This window comes from Haliotis cracherodii, unplaced genomic scaffold (genome assembly GCF_022045235.1).
Source record: "Haliotis cracherodii isolate W230 unplaced genomic scaffold, xgHalCrac1.p SCAF_5, whole genome shotgun sequence".
Lineage (NCBI taxonomy): Eukaryota > Metazoa > Mollusca > Gastropoda > Lepetellida > Haliotidae > Haliotis > Haliotis cracherodii.
This window is the reverse complement of record NW_027266308.1, coordinates 20196054-20223653: the sequence shown is the minus strand read 5'-3', so window position 1 is coordinate 20223653 and position 27600 is coordinate 20196054. Positions and strand designations below refer to the sequence as shown.

Here is a 27600-nt window from a genome sequence, read left to right as displayed (position 1 = left end):
AACGTATTACTTATAGAATATTCCGAATAGGAAAAAATATTCCGAATAGGAAAATTCTACAAAATTCTGAAATGGTAGAGCTGAGTTGGTGAGAGATGCATCCCTTTAGAGACCGGACATGGAAATTGTGCGACAATCTAAAATGTCCTGGTTTTTTTTTTTTAGATGCAGCCTCACACTCTTCAGAGGCTAAAACTGATACAGCAGTGTCCACTAACATGGTTAAAGCAGAGAAAAAGCCAGTCAGTGAAGACAAAGATGACAAGCATGTGTCCAATGACAGCCAAAGTAACAAAGATACCCAACAGACAGACAGCAAAATGAGACCAACAGAATCTGAAGAAAAATTTAGGGATGACAAAACACAGCCTCCTACTAAGAGCGACACTGCAATGAAAACAGCTGCTGGCCAGAGTGTGAAACCAGCTGCTGGCCCGAGTGTGAAACCAGCTGCTGGCCCGGGTGTGAAACTAGCTGCTACACCAGAACAACATCCACATGTTAATGTGGTAAGTAACGAAGAGGAGACAGTATTTCTCACCAAGGAAAAAGTCATTGTAGCTAGCCCAACAGACAATGCTCAGGGACCCATAGTTGCTCTGTCACTTGGTCTGGCCATAACAGTCATATTGCTTGTGTTCGTTGGATGTCGTCTTAGAAATGTGCGACGGCGGTTACGAAAAGGACGACCCCTACATTCCAATGAGGCAGACTATCTCATAAATGGGATGTACTTGTAAACAAAATAATTTCTAATCATAGGTTGTTCAAACAAAAAGTTTGTTTTAATATCTTTTAATTGTGTACATCAGTGTCCTTGTGTATCAAACGTAAATAAACATTTTGCCGAGTTGCAAATCCAATATAGAGAGAAAACTTAAACATTCCTTCAAAGAGGTTTATGATATTAAGTGCATAAAATCCTACATTTAAGTGATCTCAAGATGTATTTTTCTCTGATCTGATCTCTAATTTCAACAATTCCCACCAAGGACGGAAATGTACACATGTATACATTAAGCCATATTAAGCATTGCCACTCCACTCTCATGCTAGTAAAGTAACATTCTAAAGGAATACATGAAACCTTTTTATACTCCCATTTCTTACTTTTACATCAGCTTTAAGTGTGTGAAGTGTATCTTGGAATTAGAAATCCATTGGCATATTTTTGACTGATTTTACAATGGTAATTCCTTTAATCATTGACTTTCATTGAAAGGATAACATACTCAGTTTATTAGAACTGTTCTTACTTAAAAATATCTTTTCTCTTATTATCTTATACTTTAACGATGTAGATATGCACTGCTAATTAGGATGCAATATTGTCAGGCTTTGTTAGCCGTTTCCTCCAGCATCCCCATGTACATGTAATACTGCAGCCCTCCACGTCAGTGTGCATTTAGGCTAAATCAGCGTTTTCTATAGGTGTATACAAATTAGGATATTTGATCCAAACATTCAGAAGTGAGGACTGAACTCGAGGTTACCTCTGTTGTGAGGAACATATTCATATATGTGTGAAGAAATATGGTTGCTTTATCCTTCGCTATTCTTTGAATTACTTCAAAGTAGTATTGTTTGTATCGGATGCTATTGTAAATAATTTGTCTGGTTCATTTTGTTTGTTACTGTGTATTCAATCTGGATCATTATGCAGTTATCGGTTCAGTATACAGCAGCCAGAAAAATACATTCTAATCAAAACTATATTTATACATTCCATTTTATTTCTTTTGCTCATATGTGATGTTTTGAAAATATTGATTTCTGTCTACCCTTGTTACTCCCTGAGTTACTCGACATACTTTTTATCACTGTTGACTTGCTCATGTCAAATCAAATTTTAATGAAAAAAACTCATTTATTACCTGCAATCAACTACATTTATGTATGCCAAGTTGGTGACTATTTTGCTCTGCATTTGTATTTATACACTATGTAGACATCTTGTTAAACAGTATTTAGTGTGTCTCTTACTGATGTGTTGTGAAATCTGTGCTCTTCAAATTTTCTTGCAAATCAATGAATTTGAAATTTCATGAAATATGTTTTAAATCAGACAGTAACAAATCAGTCTTCATTATGTTCATGTTTTATTTTGACATGGTTGTGCAAGTTCAGTTGATCTGCTCCATCTTTCATTTTAAAAGTTTGATGAAGGTGTACGAATATTTGTTTACAAATCCAATGCAGTGTATTCAAGTTAAAATGGTACATTGCCTGCCTTGCTGGATCGGAGTGACTGATGATTCTAAATGACAGGTCCAGATGGGGACTGGTCCATATCTTCATCATGTAGATCCTAATTTTGTGCACGGACAAGAATCTGCTTGCATTCCACGTCATCGAAGACCGTGATTAAATAGTGGGGCCAAGCCAGCCTTGTGCAAGTGGGTTCTCATCAATTGTATGCATGTTTAATGTTAGCAGACATCACTGTGACATGATGCATCAGTAACTTCTGTGCAACCATGGTAACAGGGTCAGGATGGGTTGTAGGGGGGAGACAACCAAGAACTCTACTTACAATTGGGACAAAGACTAGAAATGAGGTGCACAATTGTAACTTTTTGTAGCTATTCATAAAGCAACTTTAAAGAGCAGCCAACTTCAAATGTACTACTTATCTCTATGTAGCAGTACCTCATTCGTCCTTACAATGTGCTATCACAAGTCATCTGTCATTATGCACATAAAATGACAAAACTGCGAGAAAAAACACTGAGGTAGGTCACTGTAAATTTCTGCAGTGTATTTATGTACATCAGCTTAGGAGTTTTCTCTACTTAATGGTCATATCTCATTGAACAAGAATCTTCAGCTGTGCAGAATTTGTTCACTCCAGGAAAACAAGGCTTCAAATGAGGTTGAGAATGAATTCCAGATATAGTAGGCCTGTATTTCAGTGATCATGTCAGTGATGTACATACCCACTAGGTAATAACAAAAATATTAGTAACATTTAATGGAGAGTTTTCTATATAAATGTAAATGAATAAATAATAGTTTGTAGTTGGTTGGACTACTATTTATTCATATTTCTGATTAGTCAAGACATTTAACAAGACGATCTAAAATCAGTGATAGTTTGCAATAACTGTAGAGATGTATTTCTTGTGTCTTTCATTTTGTGTTGCCCACGTGTCTTGTGTGTGATGTAGGTGGAAAACTTTGTTTTTACTTCAGGTGGGGGGCATGATATCCCACTGCTGTAGAAAGGTCCCAACACTGGGCCAGTGGGGATATCTGGAGTAGCATTGGAAATCAAACGTTTGTTTTTCAAAGAAAGTTTACCACATATTATATATCCTGTACCCTGTAACTTTCAGTTTTAGTGTACAAACATTATTGATCGTGTGTAGGGATGACATCAGTCTCTTTTTCACTGTTGTCTGTGATATTTGTTTCTTTCACAGAAATAAAAAGTATTTTGTAATAATTGTTTTTGTTTGTCAACGAGGATGTGAAACCAGTTGAAGGCCATACTCAGTGGAATTCTTTGTGATACAAACTTCCCGACTCCTCAGGTAATCTTTAGGAAGTGTATTTGGTCTGATATGCTCTGCTGGTTTAGCTGTGAGACAAGTGGACTAACCTCCTGTGTTTTACAGATCATCAGGCAATGTAGTTCATACAGCAGTGTTAGCAGGACTACATTTATGGCCATGAACACATGACGGCTCTTGAAGGAGGGGTGCCTGAAAGGTTATGAGCCTGACAATGATGGACTGTTGAGTTTGATGCTTATTACTTTTGAGTGTATCCCCCTCCTAGGTCCACACACTTCTACCAACAATGCTGGTGTGGAAGGCATCCTCCTGGTGGGGTGAAACATCCACCACAGCAGAAATGACATCATTTGCATAATCCTTGTCAGATAGTTCTCTCAAGTTTGGGAAGAGGTGTATATCTGATGGTACCAAATCCAGTGAATATGGTAGATGTTCAGTGAGTTCAATGCCACAGTCATGCATTGCAGCCATGGCGACAACAAACCTGTGCACAGGTGCATTTTCCTGGTGGAACAATGCACCTTTAGTGAAGGAACAGACTTATGCCTCTTGCTTGTCGTAAGAGGCGACTAACGGGATCGGGTGGTCAGCTCGCTGACTTGGTTGATGCATGTCATCGATCCTAATTGTGTGGATCGATGCTCATGATATCAATCACTGGATTGTCTGGTCCAGACTTGATTTTTTACAGACCGCCGTCATATAGCTGGAATATTGCTGACTGCGGCGTAAAACAACCAACCAACCAACCAATCTTTGTCTGAGTTGATACTGGATGTTTCCCCTGCCTTGTTTAACCTCTGGCTGATCGTGTTGAACCCAAGGCTCATCCATAGTTACAAATGGCTCAACAAAAGTTGCAATTATTACAATACTTCGACTTTTAGGGACAAGTTTCAGACTCTGGGTTAGAGTGGTCCCCAGCAAGCTATGCTTGTGGTAAGTGGCAGATCAGTGGTTCAGACTTCCGGACTTGGTTGATGGCATGTCATCATAGATTGCTACACTGAACCCCAAATCAATCCCAAATGTTATCTTTAATATCAAAACTATCAAATCTCTTTTAATAAGGAACCAAGAGCTTGTTAAAGCAGTTTATTGAGCAAATATGTACAAACTGTTACAAAACAAGCACACAAATGTAGATGGACAATTTGCTCTAATCAGCAGAGGGTTGGCAACAGTCCACAGTTGCCTTTGCAAAGAAGAGCAAGAAATTGACCAGTTTGGTTTTAGGTCTAGTTGTAGCATCATACAACAGTGAGTGTTGTTAAGAGACGACACCATGATAAACATTGCTCATTTAGACAATCTCAGAGCTCAAGCTACTAATACACTACAAACTTTATCATCCAGACATATTTTGACTGCCATTGCTTTTCTCAATACTGATCACTACAACTAGATACTTAACATTTCATTGAAGAAGAAAGCATTTGAAACTGGAACAGGGGCTATGTATTTAACACAATGCCAAAAATTCCTTTTTGAAATGTATGTGAGCCACCTAAATATGGAATGACAATGGTGCCGTTCCAGACTGCCTGTCACATGACACATGACACTACTCCAGCTGACAGATGCATGAAATATACACCCCTCGCCCACAGTCAGTGACAAATATATACACTCAGCATAGTGACCTATGTACACCTGGACACATCCACAGCACAAGGTTGAAGTGAACATACAGGGCAGGCCCACAGTTACCTTGACATGTTTGTAATTTCTAAGTTCTGACCTGAAGAGATCTGACATGGTGGAGCTGGCTTGATTCCTATGTTTGTCATCTACCTGGGACTATGGACAGGATCGTAGGGGTTTGAGATGATCAGCATAAAAAGGACTGATTTGTCGCAACATTCACCTGTACACAAAGTATAAAATAAAATATGCTACAGTGTATTACAGGTCTACACTAAAATAATGAACAAAAACAAATCGCATGTATCATTCTACTGTAACACTTGCTTTCATCTAACAAATAAGCTCAGTGTGGAACATGTATCAGCATTCAGGTTAACTGTACGGTAAAACATAACTCTGGAAACGTGGTTAAAACAATCAACACAATTACAGTCAGGTGAGAAACACTGCTTCAACTGGCATATTGCTCTACAGTTGCCGTGGTGACTACTGCACAAAGTGGCATGGGAACACCAGCGACACTGACTGCAGTGCTGACCTCATCACATCAAGGTCAAGGCTGTCAGCAAGCGTAAGACAGTTGGAGACACTATCACTGGGACTCAAACTGGTCAGCAGCAGGGCTTCTTGTACTCACAGCTCCGGCTTGGGTCTGAAATGTAAGACACAGCTACAGAGAGGTACCGGTATTGTCTCAAGAGGCAACAGAAATCAGCTAATGTCTCCATACTGCTCACAACAAACAGTTCACCCTACTTTCTTCAAATTCCTCGATTATCCAGTGTATAAATACCCTGGACCCATTCGCCACCATTACTTCATTTCAGGAGTGACATAATCACCTCCGTTATCACTAACTTTACACTCAGTTTCTATCGTTCATCAGCTTTAAATCAATAACCAACTACAATACCACTTCTGAATGTGAGATCATCATACATCGAAATTCAAATTGTATGAGAGACCTCCTGATATATATAACTGAATCAGAATATGACCTTTTCAATACCAAAGCTGTTATCCTGATAGTTACGATATTGGGAAGGAAGATCTTATGTTACCAGACATTTTCAGTTTTATTTTGTGACCATATGCAACAAGGCGAGTGAGTCATGGTGACATTGCCGCTTGCTGCAGTCATGAAAGAAAAGCGTAATTTGATTGGATGGCTATTATTAGCATTGTGTCATTCAGGGTATTTATCCTAATAGAATGGTGACATAGTACCCTAGATAATCAAGGATGCAATCTACTTGTGAAGTGTTATATTCGAAATGCAGTCAATACATAACTCAAACTAGGCTGGAATTTTTAGGATAGATCATAGCGCCACCAGTGGCTATTACGAGTCATGTCTCTTCTATGTCCCTGCTAGATTCCACCTATCATATTACTTGCATTTGTTTCAAGCAGAATGGTGACGTGCAGTCAAGACGATCTGATTGATAATCAAGATCTATATTGTACTAAAACAGGTCTTACTTCACAAAATGCATCACTGTACTTGAGCACCTTGATTAAAAAGATTTGGAAAATATCTGTCAACACCTGAATTGACGGTACACATGCTTTGCAAATTCTGAAATTAACTGATAAGTGCACAGCAGTTTACAAACCAGATGGCAATTTCATTACGCGATTTTGATTGGACTATGCATAGACTCGTACTCATTCCAAAACATAACTCCGAAATCCCAGCCTAGGTTGGCAAGGGTGGAAACTGGACTTCAATACAGTCAGTTAACTCCCTTGCCTCGGGAAGATGGTGTATTAACTGAATAACCAAAGGAATTAACACCACTGTGTTTGATAATAAGTTTCTACAGTGTGAATTGGCAACTAAATCCTACCTACAAGAGCTCCCCCTTACAACAGACAGCATTGACTGTACCTACACAAACAGACAACAGACCTTACATCAATCACAGCTGAACCACAAAACTACTGCATGCAAAGTTCGAAGAGTTGTCTCCCTTCAGGTATTCATTGTAAGTCATTGTGGATGTATGCAATAGGGCGAAGTTGCTTTATCATACCTCCATGTCAGAATGACGACATCTGATTGGTTCATGTGATCTTGATAAAATACTATGAATTCTGCTGGGTAGGGAAATATATTTCTGAGCGGGTGAATAAATCTCTTATACCTTGCGTCAAAGCAAAAAGCAACACTCTTTTTCCAAGTCAATGAAAGTGACATAGCACAAGTTAACCTTAGCTGAATCAAACGTCTGTTTTCCATCAGTTTTGAATTTTTTTTAATTCTTTTACAATGTCACATTAAAACATGTTGGTAAGATAAATTTGTTGTAGCAGTATCCTGCTTGTGGCATAAAACCTAGCGAGGGACGCATAAAACCACATGTACCCCGATTGATACTGCTACAACTAATAATCAGTATCATCATCAGTTATAGTTTTTTTGCCAATACATTTAGTGAATAACCTGTGCACAACACAGAATCAAGGACAATCTATCCTGAGTAAGCCAAAGCTTGGGACTTTCAACATTATTGCATGAGGGACAGATAAACCATCATTCTGAGTTGCATGTAGATTATAATATATATATATTACGTTATTATGTTATAACAGTCTATTTTTCTATGAAAATGTGGACAAAATGTGGGGAGACAACAGCTTGGACAATGTATTGTTTCCAAAGCTTCACATAAAACTATCTGTAACAAACAATGTAAACAAGCTATTCAATATGAAACAAATGTTATAATGCCCAATAAAACGTACTGAAAATATTTGCATCGATATAATTACTTTCTACATAATATTGCTGTATATGCTATACACTGCTGCAATATTGTCATGTGGATTGGAATACAATAATAGTTCGTAATCCATGGGTCCTTAAAGATTCAAGTGATAACAAACCTGACTTCTCAATACCAAAATATCAGTGGCACCAGTCATGATTCAGTTTCTGTTATTAGGCACATTATATAGATCAGTGGTACATTTTGTTATGAAAACGACCAGCGCCCAATACTACGCCATGTTACTAAAGCAGGTTACTCCCACCACACAGCGTTTTCCAGCACACCTGCCCCACCTGACACTAGCATCAACATACACACATGTACTGTGAGGAAACACCTTATACCTGTACTACCTGACACTGAGGGAACACCTTATACCTGCACTACCTGACACTGAGAGGGAGACACCTTATACCTGTACTACCTGACACTGAGAGGGAGACACCTTATACCTGTACTACCTGACACTGAGGGAACACCTTATACCTGCACTACCTGACACTGAGAGAGAGACATCTTATACCTGCACTACCTGACACTAGCATCAACATACACACATGTACTGTGAGGGAACACCTTATACCTGCACTACCTGACACTGAGGGGAGACACCTTATACCTGTACTACCTGACACTGAGGGGGAACACCTTATACCTGTACTACCTGACACTGAGGGGGAACACCTTATACCTGTACTACCTCACACTGAGGGGAGACACCTCATACCTGTACTACCTGACACTGAGAGGGAGACACCTTATACCTGTACTACCTGACACTGAGGGAACACCTTATACCTGTACTACCTGACACTGAGGGGAGACACCTTATACCTGTACTACCTGACACTGAGAGGGAGACACCTTATACCTGTACTACCTGACACTGAGGGGAGACACCTTATACCTGCACTACCTGACACTGAGGGGGAGACACCTTATACCTGTACTACCTGACACTGAGAGGGAGACACCTTATACCTGCACTACCTGACACTGAGGGGGAGACACCTTATACCTGTACTACCTGGCACTGAGGGAACACCTTATACCTGTACTACCTGACACTGAGAGGGAACACCTTATACCTGTACTACCTGACACTGTGGGGAACACCTTATACCTGTACTACCTGACACTGAGGGGAGACACCTCATACCTGTACTACCTGACACTGAGGGAACACCTTATACCTGTACTACCTGACACTGAGGGAACACCTTATACCTGTACTACCTGACACTGAGAGGGAGACACCTTATACCTGTACTACCTGGCACTGAGGGAACACCTTATACCTGTACTACCTGACACTGAGGGAACACCTTATACCTGTACTACCTGACACTGAGAGGGAGACACCTTATACCTGTACTACCTGACACTGAGGGAACACCTTATACCTGTACTACCTGACACTGAGGGGAGACACCTCATACCTGTACTACCTGACACTGAGAGGGAACACCTTATACCTGCACTACCTGACACTGAGGGAACACCTTATACCTGTACTACCTGACACTGAGGGAACACCTTATACCTGTACTACCTGACACTGAGAGGGAGACACCTTATACCTGTACTACCTGGCACTGAGGGAACACCTTATACCTGTACTACCTGACACTGAGGGAACACCTTATACCTGTACTACCTGACACTGAGAGGGAGACACCTTATACCTGTACTACCTGACACTGAGGGAACACCTTATACCTGTACTACCTGACACTGAGAGGGAGACACCTTATACCTGTACTACCTGACACTGAGGGGAGACACCTTATACCTGCACTACCTGACACTGAGGGGAGACACCTTATACCTGTACTACCTCACACTGAGGGGGAACACCTTATACCTGCACTACCTGACACTGTGGGGAGACACCTCATACCTGTACTACCTGACACTGAGAGGGAACACCTCATACCTGTACTACCTGACACTGAGGGGGAACACCTTATACCTGTACTACCTCACACTGAGGGGAGACACCTCATACCTGTACTACCTGACACTGAGAGGGAGACACCTTATACCTGCACTACCTGACACTGAGGGGGAGACACCTTATACATGTACTACCTGACACTGAGGGAACACCTTATACCTGTACTACCTGACACTGAGGGGGAGACACCTTATACCTGTACTACCTGACACTGAGGGAACACCTTATACCTGTACTACCTGACACTAGCATCAACATACACACATGTACTGTGAGGGAACACCTTATACCTGTACTACCTGACACCAGCATCAACATACGCACATGTACTGTGAGGGAACACCTTATACCTGTTCTACCTGACACTGAGGGAACACCTTATACCTGCACTACCTCACACTGAGGGGAGACACCTTATACCTGTACTACCTGACACTGCGAGGGAGACACCTTATACCTGTACTACCTGACACTGAGAGGGAGACACCTTATACCTGACACTGAGAGGGAGACACCTTATACCTGTACTACCTGACACTGAGGGGGAGACACCTTATACCTGTACTACCTGACACTGAGAGGAGACACCTTATACCTGTACTACCTGACACTGTGGGGAGACACCTTATACCTGTACTACCTGACACTGAGGGGAACACCTTATACCTGTACTACCTGACACTGTGGGGAGACACCTTATACCTGTACTACCTGACACTGTGGGGAGACACCTCATACCTGTACTACCTGACACTGAGGGGAACACCTTATACCTGTACTACCTGACACTGAGGGGGAGACACCTCATACCTGTACTACCTGACACTGAGAGGGAACACCTCATACCTGTACTACCTGACACTGAGAGGGAACACCTTATACCTGTACTACCTGACACTGTGGGGAGACACCTTATACCTGTACTACCTGACACTGAGAGGGAACACCTTATACCTGTACTACCTGACACTGAGAGGGAACACCTCATACCTGTACTACCTGACACTGAGGGGAGACACCTTATACCTGTACTACCTGACACTGAGAGGGAGACACCTTATACCTGTACTACCTGACACTGAGAGGGAGACACCTTATACCTGTACTACCTGACACTGAGAGGGAACACCTCATACCTGTACTACCTGACACTGAGGGGAGACACCTCATACCTGTACTACCTGACACTGAGAGGGAGACACCTTATACCTGTACTACCCGCTACTGAGTGGGAGACACCTTATACCTGTACTACCTGACACTGAGGGGAGATACCTTATACCTGTACTACCTGACACTGTGGGGAGACACCTTATACCTGTACTACCTGACACTGAGTGGGAGACACCTTATACCTGCACTACCTGACACTGAGGGGAGACACCTTATACCTGTACTACCTGACACTGAGAGGGAACACCTTATACCTGTACTACCTGACACTGAGAGGGAGACACCTTATACCTGTACTACCTGACACTGTGGGGAGACACCTTATACCTGTACAACCTGACACTGAGGGGGAACACCTTATACCTGTACTACCTGACACTGAGAGGGAGACACCTTATACCTGTACTACCTGACACTGAGGGAACACCTTATACCTGCACTACCTGACACTGAGGGGAGACACCTTATACCTGTACTACCTGACACTGAGGGGAGACACCTCATACCTGTACTACCTGACACTGAGGGAACACCTTATACCTGTACTACCTGACACTGAGGGAACACCTTATACCTGTACTACCTGACACTGAGGGGAGACACCTTATACCTGTACTACCTGACACTGAGTGGAGACACCTTATACCTGTACTACCTGACACTGAGGGGGAACACCTTATACCTGTACTACCTGACACTGAGAGGGAACACCTTATACCTGTACTACCTGACACTGAGTGGAGACACCTTATACCTGTACTACCTGACACTGTGGGGAGACACCTTATACCTGTACTACCTGACACTGAGAGGGAACACCTTATACCTGTACTACCTGACACTGTGGGGGAACACCTTATACCTGTACTACCTGACACTGTGGGGGAACACCTTATACCTGTACTACCTGACACTGTGGGGGAGACACCTTATACCTGTACTACCTGACACTGTGGGGGAACACCTTATACCTGTACTACCTGACACTGAGTGGAGACACCTTATACCTGTACTACCTGACACTGAGGGGGAACACCTTATACCTGTACTACCTGACACTGTGGGGGAACACCTTATACCTGTACTACCTGACACTGAGGGGGAACACCTTATACCTGTACTACCTGACACCGAGGGAACACCTTATACCTGTACTACCTGACACTGAGGGGAGACACCTCATACCTGTACTACCTGACACTGAGGGGAGACACCTTATACCTGTACTACCTGACACTGTGGGGAGACACCTTATACCTGTACTACCTGACACTAGCATCAACATACACACATGTACTGTGAGGGAACACCTTATACCTGTACTACCTGACACTGAGGGAACACCTAATACCTGTACTACCTGACACTAGCATCAACATACACACATGTACTGTGAGGGAACACCTTATACCTGTACTACCTCACACTGAGGGGAGACACCTCATACCTGTACTACCTGACACTGAGAGGGAGACACCTTATACCTGTACTACCTGACACTGAGAGGGAACACCTTATACCTGTACTACCTGACAGGGAGGGGAGACACCTTATACCTGTACTACCTGACAATGAGGGGAGACACCTTATACCTGTACTACCTGACACTGAGAGGGAGACACCTTATACCTGTACTACCTGACACTGAGAGAGAGACATCTTATACCTGCACTACCTGACACTGAGGGGAGACACCTTATACCTGTACTACTTGACAATGAGGGGAGACACCTTATACCTGTACTACCTGACACTGAGAGGGAGACACCTTATACCTGTACTACCTGACACTGAGAGAGAGACATCTTATACCTGCACTACCTGACACTGAGGGGAGACACCTCATACCCGCATGGAATTTACTGTGTTTCCCTAAGTAAGCACCTGTTTCCCTTAGCAAGCACCTGTTTCCCTAAGCAAGCACCTGTTTCCCTTAGCAAGCACCTGTTTCCATAAGCATGCACCTGTTTCCCTAAGCAAGCACCTGTTTCCCTAAGCAAGCACCTGTTTCCCTAAGCAAGCACATGTTCTGTGTTTCCTAAGCAAGCACCTGTTTCCCTATGCAAGCTGTTGTTTCCCTAAGCAAGCAGTTGTTTCCCTTTGCAAGCACCTGTTTCTCTAAGTGAGCACCTGTTTCCCTAAGCATGCACCTGTGCTGTGTTCCCTAAGCAAGCACTTGTTTCCCTAAGCAAGCACCTGTTTCCCTAAGCAAGCACTTGTTTCCCTAAGCAAGCACTTGTTTCCCTAAGCAAGCACCTGTTTCCCTAAGCATGTCCCTGTGCTGTGTTCCCTAAGCATGCACCTGTGCTGTGTTCCCTAAGCAAGCATTTGTTTCCCTAAGCAAGCACTTGTTTCCCTAAGCAAGCACCTGTTTCCCTAAGCATGTCCCTGTGCTGTGTTCCCTAAGCATGCACCTCTGCTGTGTGCCCCATGCTAGTACATGCTGTGCCAGCTACTATCTCCACCTGGGCCACTGCTTGTCCTTGCTGGTCAGTGGCACATAGATGACCCCCATCAGGTTCTTCCTGACCACCTGGCCATCAAGGGTTTTGTCGATCTGCATCAGCTTCTGGTTCTCTCCCTGTCCTCCCACTGGGATGATCAACCGGCCTCCTGGTTTCAGCTGATCCACCAACTGTAAACATACAGCAACCTACACTCAGACAGAGTTGAACAGTAAAACAGTCAGTGACGGAATGCTGCAGAAGAGACTGAGCACCAAGCTATGCCAGCGGGCTGACCTGCAGTAAGCCAGGAACAGACCCTTACAACAATTCCCAGTTTACTGGACTGTAATGACAAGCATGAGGTACTGGGAACCTATTCTGACTTAGGATCACCGAAGAGATGTCAAGTAGTAACAATTTACAAAGGTGTAGGCAACATGGGAGGGTGTAGGACTAATATTCTGCTACACAGGTAACATTCAGACATACTGAAGTACAGGACAAGTACAGGACTGTCTACAGACAGGTACATAAGGTGTATTGAGGAACAGGACTCTACAGACAGGTGCATAAGGTGTATTGGGGTACAGGACTCTACAGACAGGTGCATAAGGTGTATTGAGGTACAGGACTCTACAGACAGGTGCATAAGGTGTATTGGGGTACAGGACTCTACAGACAGGTGCATAAGGTGTATTGAGGTACAGGACTCTACAGACAGGTGCATAAGGTGTATTGAGGTACAGGACTCTACAGACAGGTGCATAATGTGTATTGAGGTACAGGACTCTACAGACAGGTGCATAAGGTGTATTGAGGTACAGGACTCTACAGACAGGTGCATAAGGTGTATTGAGGTACAGGACTCTACAGACAGGTGCATAAGGTGTATTGAGGTACAGGATTGTCTACAAACAGGTACATAAGGTGTATTGAGGTACAGGACTGTCTACAGACAGGTGCATAAGGTGTATTGGGGTACAGGACTCTACAGACAGGTACATACAGGTGCATTGAGATACAGAACTCTACAGACAGGTACATAAGGTGTATGGAGGTACAGGACTGTCTACAGACAGGTACATAAGGTGTATTGAGATACAGGACTCTACAGACAGGTACATACAGGTGTATTGGGGTACAGGACTCTACAGACAGGTACATAAGGTGTATTGGGGGAAAGGACTCTACAGACAGGTACATAAGTTGTACTGGGGTACAGGACTCTACAGACAGGTACATACAGGTGTATGGAGGTACAGGACTGTCTACAGACAGGTGCATACAGGTGTATTGGGGTACAGGACTCTACAGACAGGTACATACAGGTGTATTGGGGTACAGGACTCTACAGACAGGTACATACAGGTGTATGGAGGTACAGGACTCTACAGACAGGTACATAAGGTGTATGGAGGTACAGGACTCTACAGACAGGTGCATACAGGTGTATTGAGGTACAGGACTCTACAGACAGGTACATACAGGTGTATTGAGGTACAGGACTCTACAGACAGGTGCATACAGGTGTATTGGGGTACAGGACTCTACAGACAGGTACATAAGGTGTATTGAGGTACAGGACTCTACAGACAGGTACATACAGGTGTATGGAGGTACAGGACTGTCTACAGACAGGTGCATGCAGGTGTATTGAGGTACAGGACTGTCTACAGACAGGTACATGAAGGTGTATTGAGGTAAAGGACTGTCTACAGACAGTTACATGCAGGTGTATTGAGGTACAGGACTGTCTACAGACAGGTGCATGCAGGTGTATTGAGGTACAGGACTGTCTACAGACAGGTGCATGCAGGTGTATTGGGGTACAGGACTCTACAGACAGGTACATACAGGTGTATGGAGGTACAGGACACTACAGACAGGTACATACAGGTGTATGGAGGTACAGGACTGTCTACAGACAGGTGCATACAGGTGTATTGAGGTACAGGACTCTACAGACAGGTGCATACAGGTGTATTGGGGTACAGGACTCTACAGACAGGTACATAAGGTGTATTGAGGTACAGGACTCTACAGACAGGTACAGACAGGTACATACAGGTGTATGGAGGTACAGGACTGTCTACAGACAGGTGCATGCAGGTGTATTGAGGTACAGGACTGTCTACAGACAGGTACATGCAGGTGTATTGAGGTAAAGGACTGTCTACAGACAGGTGCATGCAGGTGTATTGAGGTACAGGACTGTCTACAGACAGGTGCATGCAGGTGTATTGGGGTACAGGACTCTACAGACAGGTACATAAGGTGTATGGAGGTACAGGACTCTACAGACAGGTGCATACAGGTGTATTGAGGTACAGGACTCTACAGACAGGTACATACAGGTGTATTGAGGTACAGGACTCTACAGACAGGTGCATACAGGTGTATTGGGGTACAGGACTCTACAGACAGGTGCATGCAGGTGTATTGAGGTACAGGACTGTCTACAGACAGGTGCATGCAGGTGTATTGGGGTACAGGACTCTACAGACAGGTACATAAGGTGTATTGAGGTACAGGACTCTACAGACAGGTGCATACAGGTGTATTGAGGTACAGGACTCTACAGACAGGTGCATGCAGGTGTATTGAGGTACAGGACTGTCTACAGACAGGTGCATGCAGGTGTATTGGGGTACAGGACTCTACAGACAGGTGCATACAGGTGTATTGGGGTACAGGACTCTACAGACAGGTACATAAGGTGTATTGAGGTACAGGACTCTACAGACAGGTACATACAGGTGTATGGAGGTACAGGACTGTCTACAGACAGGTGCATGCAGGTGTATTGAGGTACAGGACTGTCTACAGACAGGTACATGAAGGTGTATTGAGGTAAAGGACTGTCTACAGACAGTTACATGCAGGTGTATTGAGGTACAGGACTGTCTACAGACAGGTGCATGCAGGTGTATTGAGGTACAGGACTGTCTACAGACAGGTGCATGCAGGTGTATTGGGGTACAGGACTCTACAGACAGGTACATACAGGTGTATGGAGGTACAGGACACTACAGACAGGTACATACAGGTGTATGGAGGTACAGGACTGTCTACAGACAGGTGCATACAGGTGTATTGAGGTACAGGACTCTACAGACAGGTGCATACAGGTGTATTGGGGTACAGGACTCTACAGACAGGTACATAAGGTGTATTGAGGTACAGGACTCTACAGACAGGTACAGACAGGTACATACAGGTGTATGGAGGTACAGGACTGTCTACAGACAGGTGCATGCAGGTGTATTGAGGTACAGGACTGTCTACAGACAGGTACATGCAGGTGTATTGAGGTAAAGGACTGTCTACAGACAGGTGCATGCAGGTGTATTGAGGTACAGGACTGTCTACAGACAGGTGCATGCAGGTGTATTGGGGTACAGGACTCTACAGACAGGTACATAAGGTGTATGGAGGTACAGGACTCTACAGACAGGTGCATACAGGTGTATTGAGGTACAGGACTCTACAGACAGGTACATACAGGTGTATTGAGGTACAGGACTCTACAGACAGGTGCATACAGGTGTATTGGGGTACAGGACTCTACAGACAGGTGCATGCAGGTGTATTGAGGTACAGGACTGTCTACAGACAGGTGCATGCAGGTGTATTGGGGTACAGGACTCTACAGACAGGTGCATACAGGTGTATTGGGGTACAGGACTCTACAGACAGGTACATAAGGTGTATTGAGGTACAGGACTCTACAGACAGGTACATACAGGTGTATGGAGGTACAGGACTGTCTACAGACAGGTGCATGCAGGTGTATTGAGGTACAGGACTGTCTACAGACAGGTACATGAAGGTGTATTGAGGTAAAGGACTGTCTACAGACAGTTACATGCAGGTGTATTGAGGTACAGGACTGTCTACAGACAGGTGCATGCAGGTGTATTGAGGTACAGGACTGTCTACAGACAGGTGCATGCAGGTGTATTGGGGTACAGGACTCTACAGACAGGTACATACAGGTGTATGGAGGTACAGGACACTACAGACAGGTACATACAGGTGTATGGAGGTACAGGACTGTCTACAGACAGGTGCATACAGGTGTATTGAGGTACAGGACTCTACAGACAGGTGCATACAGGTGTATTGGGGTACAGGACTCTACAGACAGGTACATAAGGTGTATTGAGGTACAGGACTCTACAGACAGGTACAGACAGGTACATACAGGTGTATGGAGGTACAGGACTGTCTACAGACAGGTGCATGCAGGTGTATTGAGGTACAGGACTGTCTACAGACAGGTACATGCAGGTGTATTGAGGTAAAGGACTGTCTACAGACAGGTGCATGCAGGTGTATTGAGGTACAGGACTGTCTACAGACAGGTGCATGCAGGTGTATTGGGGTACAGGACTCTACAGACAGGTACATACAGGTGTATGGAGGTACAGGACTCTACAGACAGGTACATACAGGTGTATGGAGGTACAGGACTGTCTACAGACAGGTACATACAGGTGTATGGAGGTACAGGACTCTACAGACAGGTACATACAGGTGTATGGAGGTACAGGACTGTCTACAGACAGGTGCATACAAGTGTATTGAGGTACAGGACTCTACAGACAGGTGCATGCAGGTGTATTGGGGTACAGGACTCTACAGACAGGTACATACAGGTGTATGGAGGTACAGGACTCTACAGACAGGTACATACAGGTGTATGGAGGTACAGGACTGTCTACAGACAGGTGCATGCAGGTGTATTGAGGTACAGGACTGTCTACAGACAGGTACATGCAGGTGTATTGAGGTAAAGGACTGTCTACAGACAGGTGCATGCAGGTGTATTGAGGTACAGGACTGTCTACAGACAGGTGCATGCAGGTGTATTGGGGTACAGGACTCTACAGACAGGTACATACAGGTGTATGGAGGTAAAGGACTCTACAGACAGGTACATACAGGTGTATGGAGGTACAGGACTGTCTACAGACAGGTACATACAGGTGTATGGAGGTACAGGACTCTACAGACAGGTACATACAGGTGTATGGAGGTACAGGACTGTCTACAGACAGGTGCATACAAGTGTATTGAGGTACAGGACTCTACAGACAGGTGCATGCAGGTGTATTGGGGTACAGGACTCTACAGACAGGTACATACAGGTGTATGGAGGTACAGGACTCTACAGACAGGTACATACAGGTGTATGGAGGTACAGGACTGTCTACAGACAGGTACATACAGGTGTATGGAGGTACAGGACTCTACAGACAGGTACATACAGGTGTATTGGGGTACAGGACTCTACAGACAGGTACATACAGGTGTATGGAGGTACAGGACTCTACAGACAGGTACATACAGGTGTATGGAGGTACAGGACTGTCTACAGACAGGTGCATGCAGGTGTATTGGGGTACAGGACTCTACAGACAGGTACATACAGGTGTATGGAGGTACAGGATTCTACAGACAGGTACATACAGGTGCACTGACTTACAGCCTGGGGCAGCTCAGGTGCTGCAGCTCCTACATGTATAGCATCAAATGGTGCATCTTCCTCGAAGCCAAGTCTGCCATCACCCAGAACAAATTTCAGCTGACCTCTATCCAGAAGTTGGCCCAGGCTCTTGTCCTTCCTGACGTTGGTGGTAGCCATCTGGATAAGCTCATCTATGTGGTCTATACCCACAGCCACACCCTTCTCCCCCACCTGCAGATACAGGACAACACAGCTGAATACGCCTGGCAAAACTGACTCACATGAGGATGTTCCTTTTCAACATCTGGCAAGTCGATGAATATTATATTCTACATTAAACAAGGAAATGGTAATGTTACCAACACAACATGTGCCAATGTTGTCCCTGTGTAACCAGCCCTCCTAGCAAACAACACATCATGAGCCAACCAAACTTAGGTTAAAACTCTATAAGATGCTCCGGAAATGAGCACTGGGCAACATTACAGCTGTATCATCATGACCATTGCAGCCTGCAACATGCCGAGACCAGACAAACCTGTGCTCGTGCTGAGTGAGTGAGTGAGTGATATCATGGCTGTGTCACAGAAGCCCAAGGGGAATCCCCCATGTATATATATGGTGCTGACACAGAGTTTCAGATGGCCATCGGTCACCATCATGTCTTTGCAGTGCATGTCTTTGCATCATACTTTCTGTATCATAGGGAAACACTGTCAGGAGGTTTAGTCATCGTTCCCGTTTACCGGTAATTACCAGGTTTTTATCGGTAAAATTGGTAAATAAAATACTTATAAATCCTTGTTGTTGAACAAAACATCGGGGATATTCATTTTTCAAACTAAGTCTGCATGTCTGTTACCATCAGGGTTACCCCTGGTCTATTTCTAGGTTAAATATCCATTTGTAGCGACTTCGTCTTGAAATATTAAAAAACAAAGAGAAAATAGTGACTTAGTCAAGCGCTTTTCTTATCTCGACATTTATTGGCCAGATCGTCTATATTCATCCAATAGTGAACAGTATTGCAATGATTTGTTATGGTTTATCTGCCAGTTTTGTTGATTTGTGACGACATGGCATTAGCAATTTTGTGTTTTGTTTATTTCGCTTACTGACCTTTGCCATAGACTATCACTTATTACATTTCTTGGGTCAAAGTCATTGGCCTATGTACAGCTTTTTGTGTCAAAGCCACTGTCTGGACACAGCAACAGTCTATCAAAATAAGAAGATCCCGCCACAGCTAAGAGTGACTCTTATGACCACCTTTGATCCCTTGGCTTTTACAAGAAGCATGTGGTAGGGATGACCTATCTACTCCAGAGTGCCCCCATCTGCCTACCATCAGTGCCATGCATGCGGTGAGGTAGCCACTGCCTGATCCCACGTCCAGGGCACGCCCACCCTCCTTCAGGTTCTCCGACAGCAACTCCAGGGCATGTGCATGCTGGCAAGTACAGGGAAAAGGTCATTTCACCAGCAGCTCAATGTCACAGTTTTACTGGATTAATATCATGTCGACTTCTCAACAATCTATCAAACCTATGTGTGAAAATGAAAATAGTGCCACAGCATTGAAGCTCACATGGTAACATTTCAAAGCAACTCAAACAGTAAGATAAATAGATGCATCGGTACAATCAGTGAATCATGACATCCCTAGTGATTTTATTGTAAAAAATAACATTTCAACATGGTTACCATGGTGAAATGTATTGAGTAATTTAGTGGTCCATCAGACACACTTGTTGATACAAACAATGACTATGATGGACATGGCCATGACACGGGGGTGAAACGGTACAGCAAGGTCACAATATATGTATCAAGATACATAGGTTACAATACAATATGTATCGTGATACTCATATTTACGTCAAATCGCGTGGAAACTTCTTACATTAAATATTTCAGAGCAGGTTCAAAAGGAAAAGCTAGGCTGTAGACACACGTTCGTAGGAGCTATTTTTAGTAGTGAACTTGAAACGCTAATTACAAAACAATGTGCATATTTGACTGACAGAAAATGCTGAGGTCATTAAACTAGTAGTAAGTAATTAAAGTAAATTAAGTGTACCGTCTTGTATTGATAGAGGAAAAACATATCTTGCATTGTATCATCGCATGAAGACTAACGATGCACCATTGCACCGATGTATAATTTCACCCTTACCATGACAGAAGCTCAGCTCATAGACAGGAGAGCAATAAATTGATGGCCTTGTAGCAGAGCTGATACATTAAATAGCTACTGATCACTAACAAAATACAATAACCTATTCAAAACACAACAAATATTCTGAGCATCTTTTCCAGTGTAAGACAGATGAAACAATTTATCATATAATGGGTATGTTTCTCGGCAGGATAAGGACAAAAATGGTACCTGTTGGGCACTACTTTCAGTGTTTACAAACATACATGGCCCTTGTTATCGCTATCGATATATAAATCGATATATAAATTGCAAAGCAATGTTAGCAAGGATGCTAGTGGGTTCAGTTCCTTTATCTATGCTTCTCTTCCTCAGCGGCTTGGGGTTTTTCCCCGAATTGAAAACAATTGGATTTGGCAAACACATGTCCATAATTTTACCTTGTTTCTTACTGTCGCTGTGGGGAACATCTGATGCATTTCATAACATTATGACAAGTTTTGAACAAGGCAGACAAAACAAACGTGACATCTCATAGACTAGAGTGGCTTCCAGCAAAAGAGGATCAATGACACTCCTTTAAATAAATAATTATTGAAACATTATTTGAAAACAATTGTCTTTATACCTGTATTGTAGTAATGCCACTTAAATATAGATTCCTGTTGTAACTATACTGACTGTTGTGAAGGCTCGTTAAATACAATGTACAGGCTATTTACCATCCCCAAACTTGTGTGATAACCTTTATTGCCATGATTATCACTTACCATGTGGGGTGCACTAATTGTTACCGCATATCCTATACTCTGGGGTGAGTCATTGTATGGGTTGAACTTGCAGAAGTGTACTCGATCTACAGCCTTCATTACTTGAACAACTTGTGGAGATTTGATAATACCATTCGCTGAAACAAAATAACAAAATTGCTTACTTTAGAGAGAAATATGTAAATGTCCTTTTTTCACGAAAATATTTTCACACTAACAATACTAAAATACATGTCATTATACATAGATATTATATTTCTTATAGCTAAAAGTCATACAAATATGTTGTTTTACTATTTAAAAAAGGCTTTTAAGTATTAAGCAATACTGTTACCTGTTGAATTTGGTGTGGTAGGTAGTATAAATTTAAGTGTGCCCAGCGCAATAACATTCACCGTCGTCTTTTTTAAATATTCAGAGTACAGACCAGCAGAAATCTTTGACACAAACGGCTTCACTAACAATCGAGGCATCAAAGTCCACACAAGAGCAGCATTAGAAATTGGCACTAGTCGTATAGACCTTGCCAAACTAGACAATAGTTAAGGTATCATAAGGACTAGTAGAAATATGCCATTTTTAAGGGTTTTGCTATGTGTTATCATTATAAGGACTAGTAAACTAAATATGTTCGTTTCTACCGCTGAAGATGATCTTGATATCACTCCAACCCCCAAAGCAGTTAAAAAAAACACACGAACAAGATGGTGAAATCTTACAATGGGAATATATTTTAGCATAAATATCATGAAACTATGAAGTAAGCTGTGTTGAAGGATTAGTTAGAAAAACTAAGAACATAATTTAAGATGGAACAACACCATGGCCCTTCTCAGTACTCAACTTTAGAAATTGGCACTAGTCCTGTAGTCCTTGTAGTCCAGTTCAGGCATCATTTTTAAGGGTTTTGCTATATGTTATCATTATAAGGACTAGTAGCTTAAACATGTTAGTTTCTACCGCTGGCACTGCAATATAGACGTAAAAATTAGCATTGTGTGAAACTTCCATAATTCCCTGACATTTGTTACTTCTCAATCTTTCATCTACCACCTCTTGCACATGTAGCAGACCTGGGCATATATACACACAGCTAAAATAAAGTGCATTACTATCGCTGGATTAGGTATTCATTGATCTTGTAATACAAACAACAAATCTGTTCCATGAACTGGTATTACTTAATTACTTAAAATTACACATAAATACATAAGTATACAGGTTTAGTTTTAATATAAATATATAATCATTCATGTTGATGAACTAAATAACAACACTATTAATATTTTGGTTCATAAAACAGAACTTCCAACACTTTCAAAGCACTTCACTTTTGCGTATGCATACTGTGCATGTGGCCTTAGTATGTTTATCACAATAATAACAACCACACAACCGAAGTAAACATACCAAAGCGAGACCAATCATTTTGTTTTTCACACATCCAAACAATATGTTATTGCTCTAACATCTCAAAATCCGAAATAGAAGCTATTGCTATGTCTAAAATTTGAGATATTTACCCGATAGGCTAGAGTGGAATGTCGACCAGACCTTTCGGATGCAAAACAAAAGATATAACTGATCTCCTAATTTCGATACATTTCGCTTACCATGCAAGTTGTCTACGAGATTGGAATTGCTGGTACCGCTCGATCTCCACGCCATTGTTTCCCTGGGCAGCACAGCAAAGACGAAAGACACTGAACTTAAAACGACAGCTCTCAGTCTGTCCCAAAACATCACATATCCCAGTGATTCCAGCTAATGGCCATCGCCATTACTCGGCGAAACTACAAAATAAGGGAAAGGAATTGCAGATTTAGTAATGATAATTTGAAAGCTTAGTTCATTATGTATTTCTTGCAGATGTTGTCAAATTGCCATTGGTACATTTGATGACGCTTGCGCGTTTTAAACTGACACGCGCACTCACAGACCAGACCCCATTACTGACCTTGACCGCCGACAGTGACCTTCACCTTTGAGCGACAGGTGCTCATCATTCATGAAGGGACGATAAACGCATACCACTAGATAGCCGTTCATTGAAATAATAGAAGCAATGACGCACGCTCTTTTAGGTTGGAATTTCCGAGACCATTTATCAAGAGAATAATACACTTCGAGTAGAAAATATCTCCCGACATTTGCGACATAAAGTAAAAATACACTGCCCGATGTGTGTATATAAAAGAGGGAGTCTCTATAAATACCTAGAATATAAATACTTCGCTTTCCTCCAGGGAATGTGGATCAGTCTTTCTAAGATTTCCTTCTCCCCTAAAAGAAAATTCTTTGTCGCGGAGATATATATTATCACGTACACACACACACACACACACACACACACACACACACACACACGCACACACACACACTTAATACTTATCAAGATGTGTTTCAGCTTTAGTAGGGTGACTTGTAATTCATGTGCATAAAAAGAAATAACAAGCGATTGTTTTGTTTTGTTAATGATGTTTGCTGATTTATGTTCAGAAAATTTCATGTTTTCTAAAATAGGTATTTGTATAATCTCAATGAATTAACCTAACCAGCAAAATGGAAAAGGAGCGGGTAGCTGTACATGTCCTAGGGGTGCGCCAATAGATGTGTGATTGGTAGTATTCATCTTTTCAAAATATGTAAACACATATGGATACAAAGTTTACCAATTTAGAAGACTTCCTAATTCCCTTTCACTTTTGACGTAAGACGATTTATCGGAAAATGTAGATGTCCGCCTATATTGTTTCGTTGGTTGTTTGTCGGGGGCAGGGATTACGTACTATATTTCGTTATACTCTTTTAATTGGCCCTGATTTGCCGTGATTCCACATTTCACGTTACGAATTAGCTATGATACGTTATTTCTCAACAGTCCTGTTATCGTATATTCGAAAATAAGTTACCCGTTTTCTTTGAATTGTCATTTTTCTCTCTTGTGAATTGTTATTATTCGTTATCTAGTTTTTAGTCGAAACCGTAAATACCCTGGAGTAAATCTGGTGAAATGTTACTACCTTTGGTTGACTGAAATGCTAACCCTAGAGATATAGAGGATGACGGCCCTTTTTCTCTCTGTTGTGTAGTTAAACGTGAAATATCTTTTGTTCTTTTTCATTACCCGTAATGTCTCAGCAACGATACATTGCATTTTATACCATTTGTACGCGTGCATTTTTTCGGGTACCGGAAAAAAAAAAGGGTGTTTAGCGATTTTTCACTTCCGCACGTGCATCTTCTTAACCAAGGGGTCGTGATTTGGACCTTGAGGTACCAGTGTTTCGGTGACTGTTTGAACGTTTTGATAACGTTTGTAAATTTATGGTCAAATCCAATTTTCAAATGTATACTTTCTTTTGCCCGACAGTTAATATAAAATATCAATGCCCTGCATATCTTATATATTTTACGAGAGCTTCCTGACAGCCGACACACAGGGCGACACATAACCATAAATATAAGGGACAAAACCCTTTCCATAATCGTAAGAATTTCTGTCCACTGCACGATTCCCACTATGTCATACGCATGTGTTCATTAATTACTATTAAATATAGCTACATATGATCCCAGGTGTCCGCGAAAAGGTGGTACCCGTCCCAAACACACACAGAGGCAGGTCAATTGTCCACCTGAGACAAGGGGAATCAGATATTATTTTTGTCACTGATGATCAAATTTGGAAATGTTCTCCACACGTCTACCATAAAACGTTTTGAAAGCTTTAACTAAGTCCTTAAATGTGTTATCATCATGATGATCAAACAAAGTTTGAGCAAGCGTCGTATGTCGGTCTTTGAAATCTTCGTAGATAGAGCATGCTCAATTGTACATCAAAAGTTGTGAAATGAAGATACCAAAGGCTGGAGGTAGTGGAATATTGCTCGACTGACAGGGAAAATTGACTATTGGAAAGTTAAAAACATCCCTTTAGCCATACATACAGTCTTATGGATATTCGTTGTCACTCTTAATCTTTGTGCATAGATCTAAATGTGAAACAGATGAGGCTGTTTCAAGCGGTCTCTTATATTTCTAGATCAGGTAGTTAAATCACTGGAAGAGAGTGGAAATTGGACCATTATTGAACGATGTCATGTATATACCTGAAGTAATTTTAACTTATTGGCCAAATCCACTTACAAACAAAACTGAAACGTATAATTATCTCGAGTCGCAGGTAACCCTTTCAGAGGTACATGCGTCTGTTCACGTTTTTAGCGTTGTCTATTGCAGAGATATGTAGTACAATCTCTACAGTGATCACTGTTCTGAGGTACAAAGTGATTGAAATTAAATCTGCTAAATAAAGCAACACACGGTCTCTTCTGATGCAAGAAACTGGATCTGAATATATTGAGATTATCGAGTGAGTGATCGTGTCTCGTCCAGTCAACGACATCACAGCTGCATCACCGTGGCCACTGAACCACGGCAACCGTTTGTCGTTAGTGTGGGAAATAGACCAAGTCGCCAGGGATGTGAGTTGACATACAATCAAGTGACTCGTCACATTATTAGAACAGTGCGCATTCCATCAAGTAAATGTCATATTAATTCTGAAAAATATAAATATTGACAATTTTGTTCAACGTATAGCCCGCCAATCAAATACTAAAGAATCGGTGAAAGCTCAGTCAGCAACTTTCCAGTATATCATGTCGCTCAACTGTTGAGGATCGCGATGGGGGTCCCACTTTCAAGACATGATGTACCCATGACATGTACCCGCCATCTGCATTGTATATATTAGAAAACAAATCTTATGATAATATAACTGAGTCAACATGCAATTTAGAAATAGCACCATTACCATGGTGCCGCCCCGTGCTAAGTGGGCGTGGCCTAAAAGAATGCACGTGCATCACGTGAAAACACGGCTGATGACAGGGCGTCGTCTGCTGCCAATGAGCAGCCAAGATTGTCAGTCAAGGAGAAGTATTTGGAGGTATGTCAAGGGAACGTATACAGCTCCTTCTACTAATACGATTTGATTGTAATATGTTCAGTTTGTGCGTGTGTTTTGAGCAGAGGAACCCCTCGCTGTAGACGTTAAACCGTGATCTAGTGTCTCACACCTGCAATGCCCAACATACAATTCCATGTCAGCAATACGTTTTGGACTTGTAGATTTAGCTGTCGTTTTCAAATACAGATTTAACCACTGCTACCAACTTATACGTACAAGTAAATATGTTTCAAAAACACACCTAAGGGAACTGACATGACTATTTCAGATTGCACATCGCAAATACTACCATAATAATTGATGACACCATCATCTTATTAGCTTGCCGACATTGTAAATCTTTTTGGTCACGTGGACAAGATGTTCGACTTTGGATCAGAAGGTTCTTGGCCTCTGAAATGTCATGTCCGCTACAATAGCATCAGTCTTTAACAGATGATCTCCACAGTGCTATCAGTAATCCCAACATAGCTGAAACAGCTCACATTACAAGGGAAATAACTCTGCAAAGCTTACAGGTTTATGTTCCTCTTAGGAAGGACCAAGGACAAAGTGTATACCAATGTGAGTTGTAGGTTCCTTCTCTCTTCAAGATTGACAACCTGGTGTTTTTTCAAATCATTTCAGCGAGGGTTGAACGTGTGTCATTCCTACCCCCATCTCGTGGCCTGTTACAGCCAGGGGTGAACATGTGTCATTCCTACCCCCATC

The 27600-nt window shown here is 42.4% G+C and overlaps 2 protein-coding genes across 3 annotated transcripts in view; one reads left to right on the top strand and one right to left on the bottom strand.

The window, feature by feature from the left end:
• LOC139442554 (uncharacterized) overlaps nucleotides 1-3436 on the top strand; it is a 29420-nt gene extending 25984 nt beyond the window's left edge. Inside the window, exon 8 of the mRNA XM_071223379.1 lies at nucleotides 166-3436. Within this exon, the coding sequence (XP_071079480.1) occupies nucleotides 166-740 (575 nt within the window). The 3' untranslated portion in view covers nucleotides 741-3436. The remainder of the gene's footprint in view (nucleotides 1-165) is intronic.
• A 1161-nt stretch (nucleotides 3437-4597) lies between these two features.
• LOC139443451 (protein-L-isoaspartate(D-aspartate) O-methyltransferase-like) lies at nucleotides 4598-23899 on the bottom strand. Of its 2 annotated transcripts, XM_071224437.1 has the most exons (8): nucleotides 23872-23899; nucleotides 23528-23707; nucleotides 21915-22051; nucleotides 20332-20436; nucleotides 19005-19217; nucleotides 13535-13704; nucleotides 7016-7056; nucleotides 4598-5817 (listed from the first exon to the last, which is right to left on the bottom strand). In XM_071224437.1, the coding sequence occupies exons 2-7, from the start codon at nucleotides 23655-23657 to the stop codon at nucleotides 7032-7034; spliced, it is 780 nt and encodes a 259-aa protein (XP_071080538.1). In that variant the 5' UTR covers nucleotides 23658-23707; nucleotides 23872-23899; the 3' UTR covers nucleotides 4598-5817; nucleotides 7016-7031. The 2 variants fall into 2 exon arrangements, with proteins under 2 accessions (XP_071080538.1, XP_071080539.1); XM_071224438.1 differs by lacking the exon at nucleotides 7016-7056.
• Between the last annotated feature and the right edge of the window lie 3701 nt (nucleotides 23900-27600).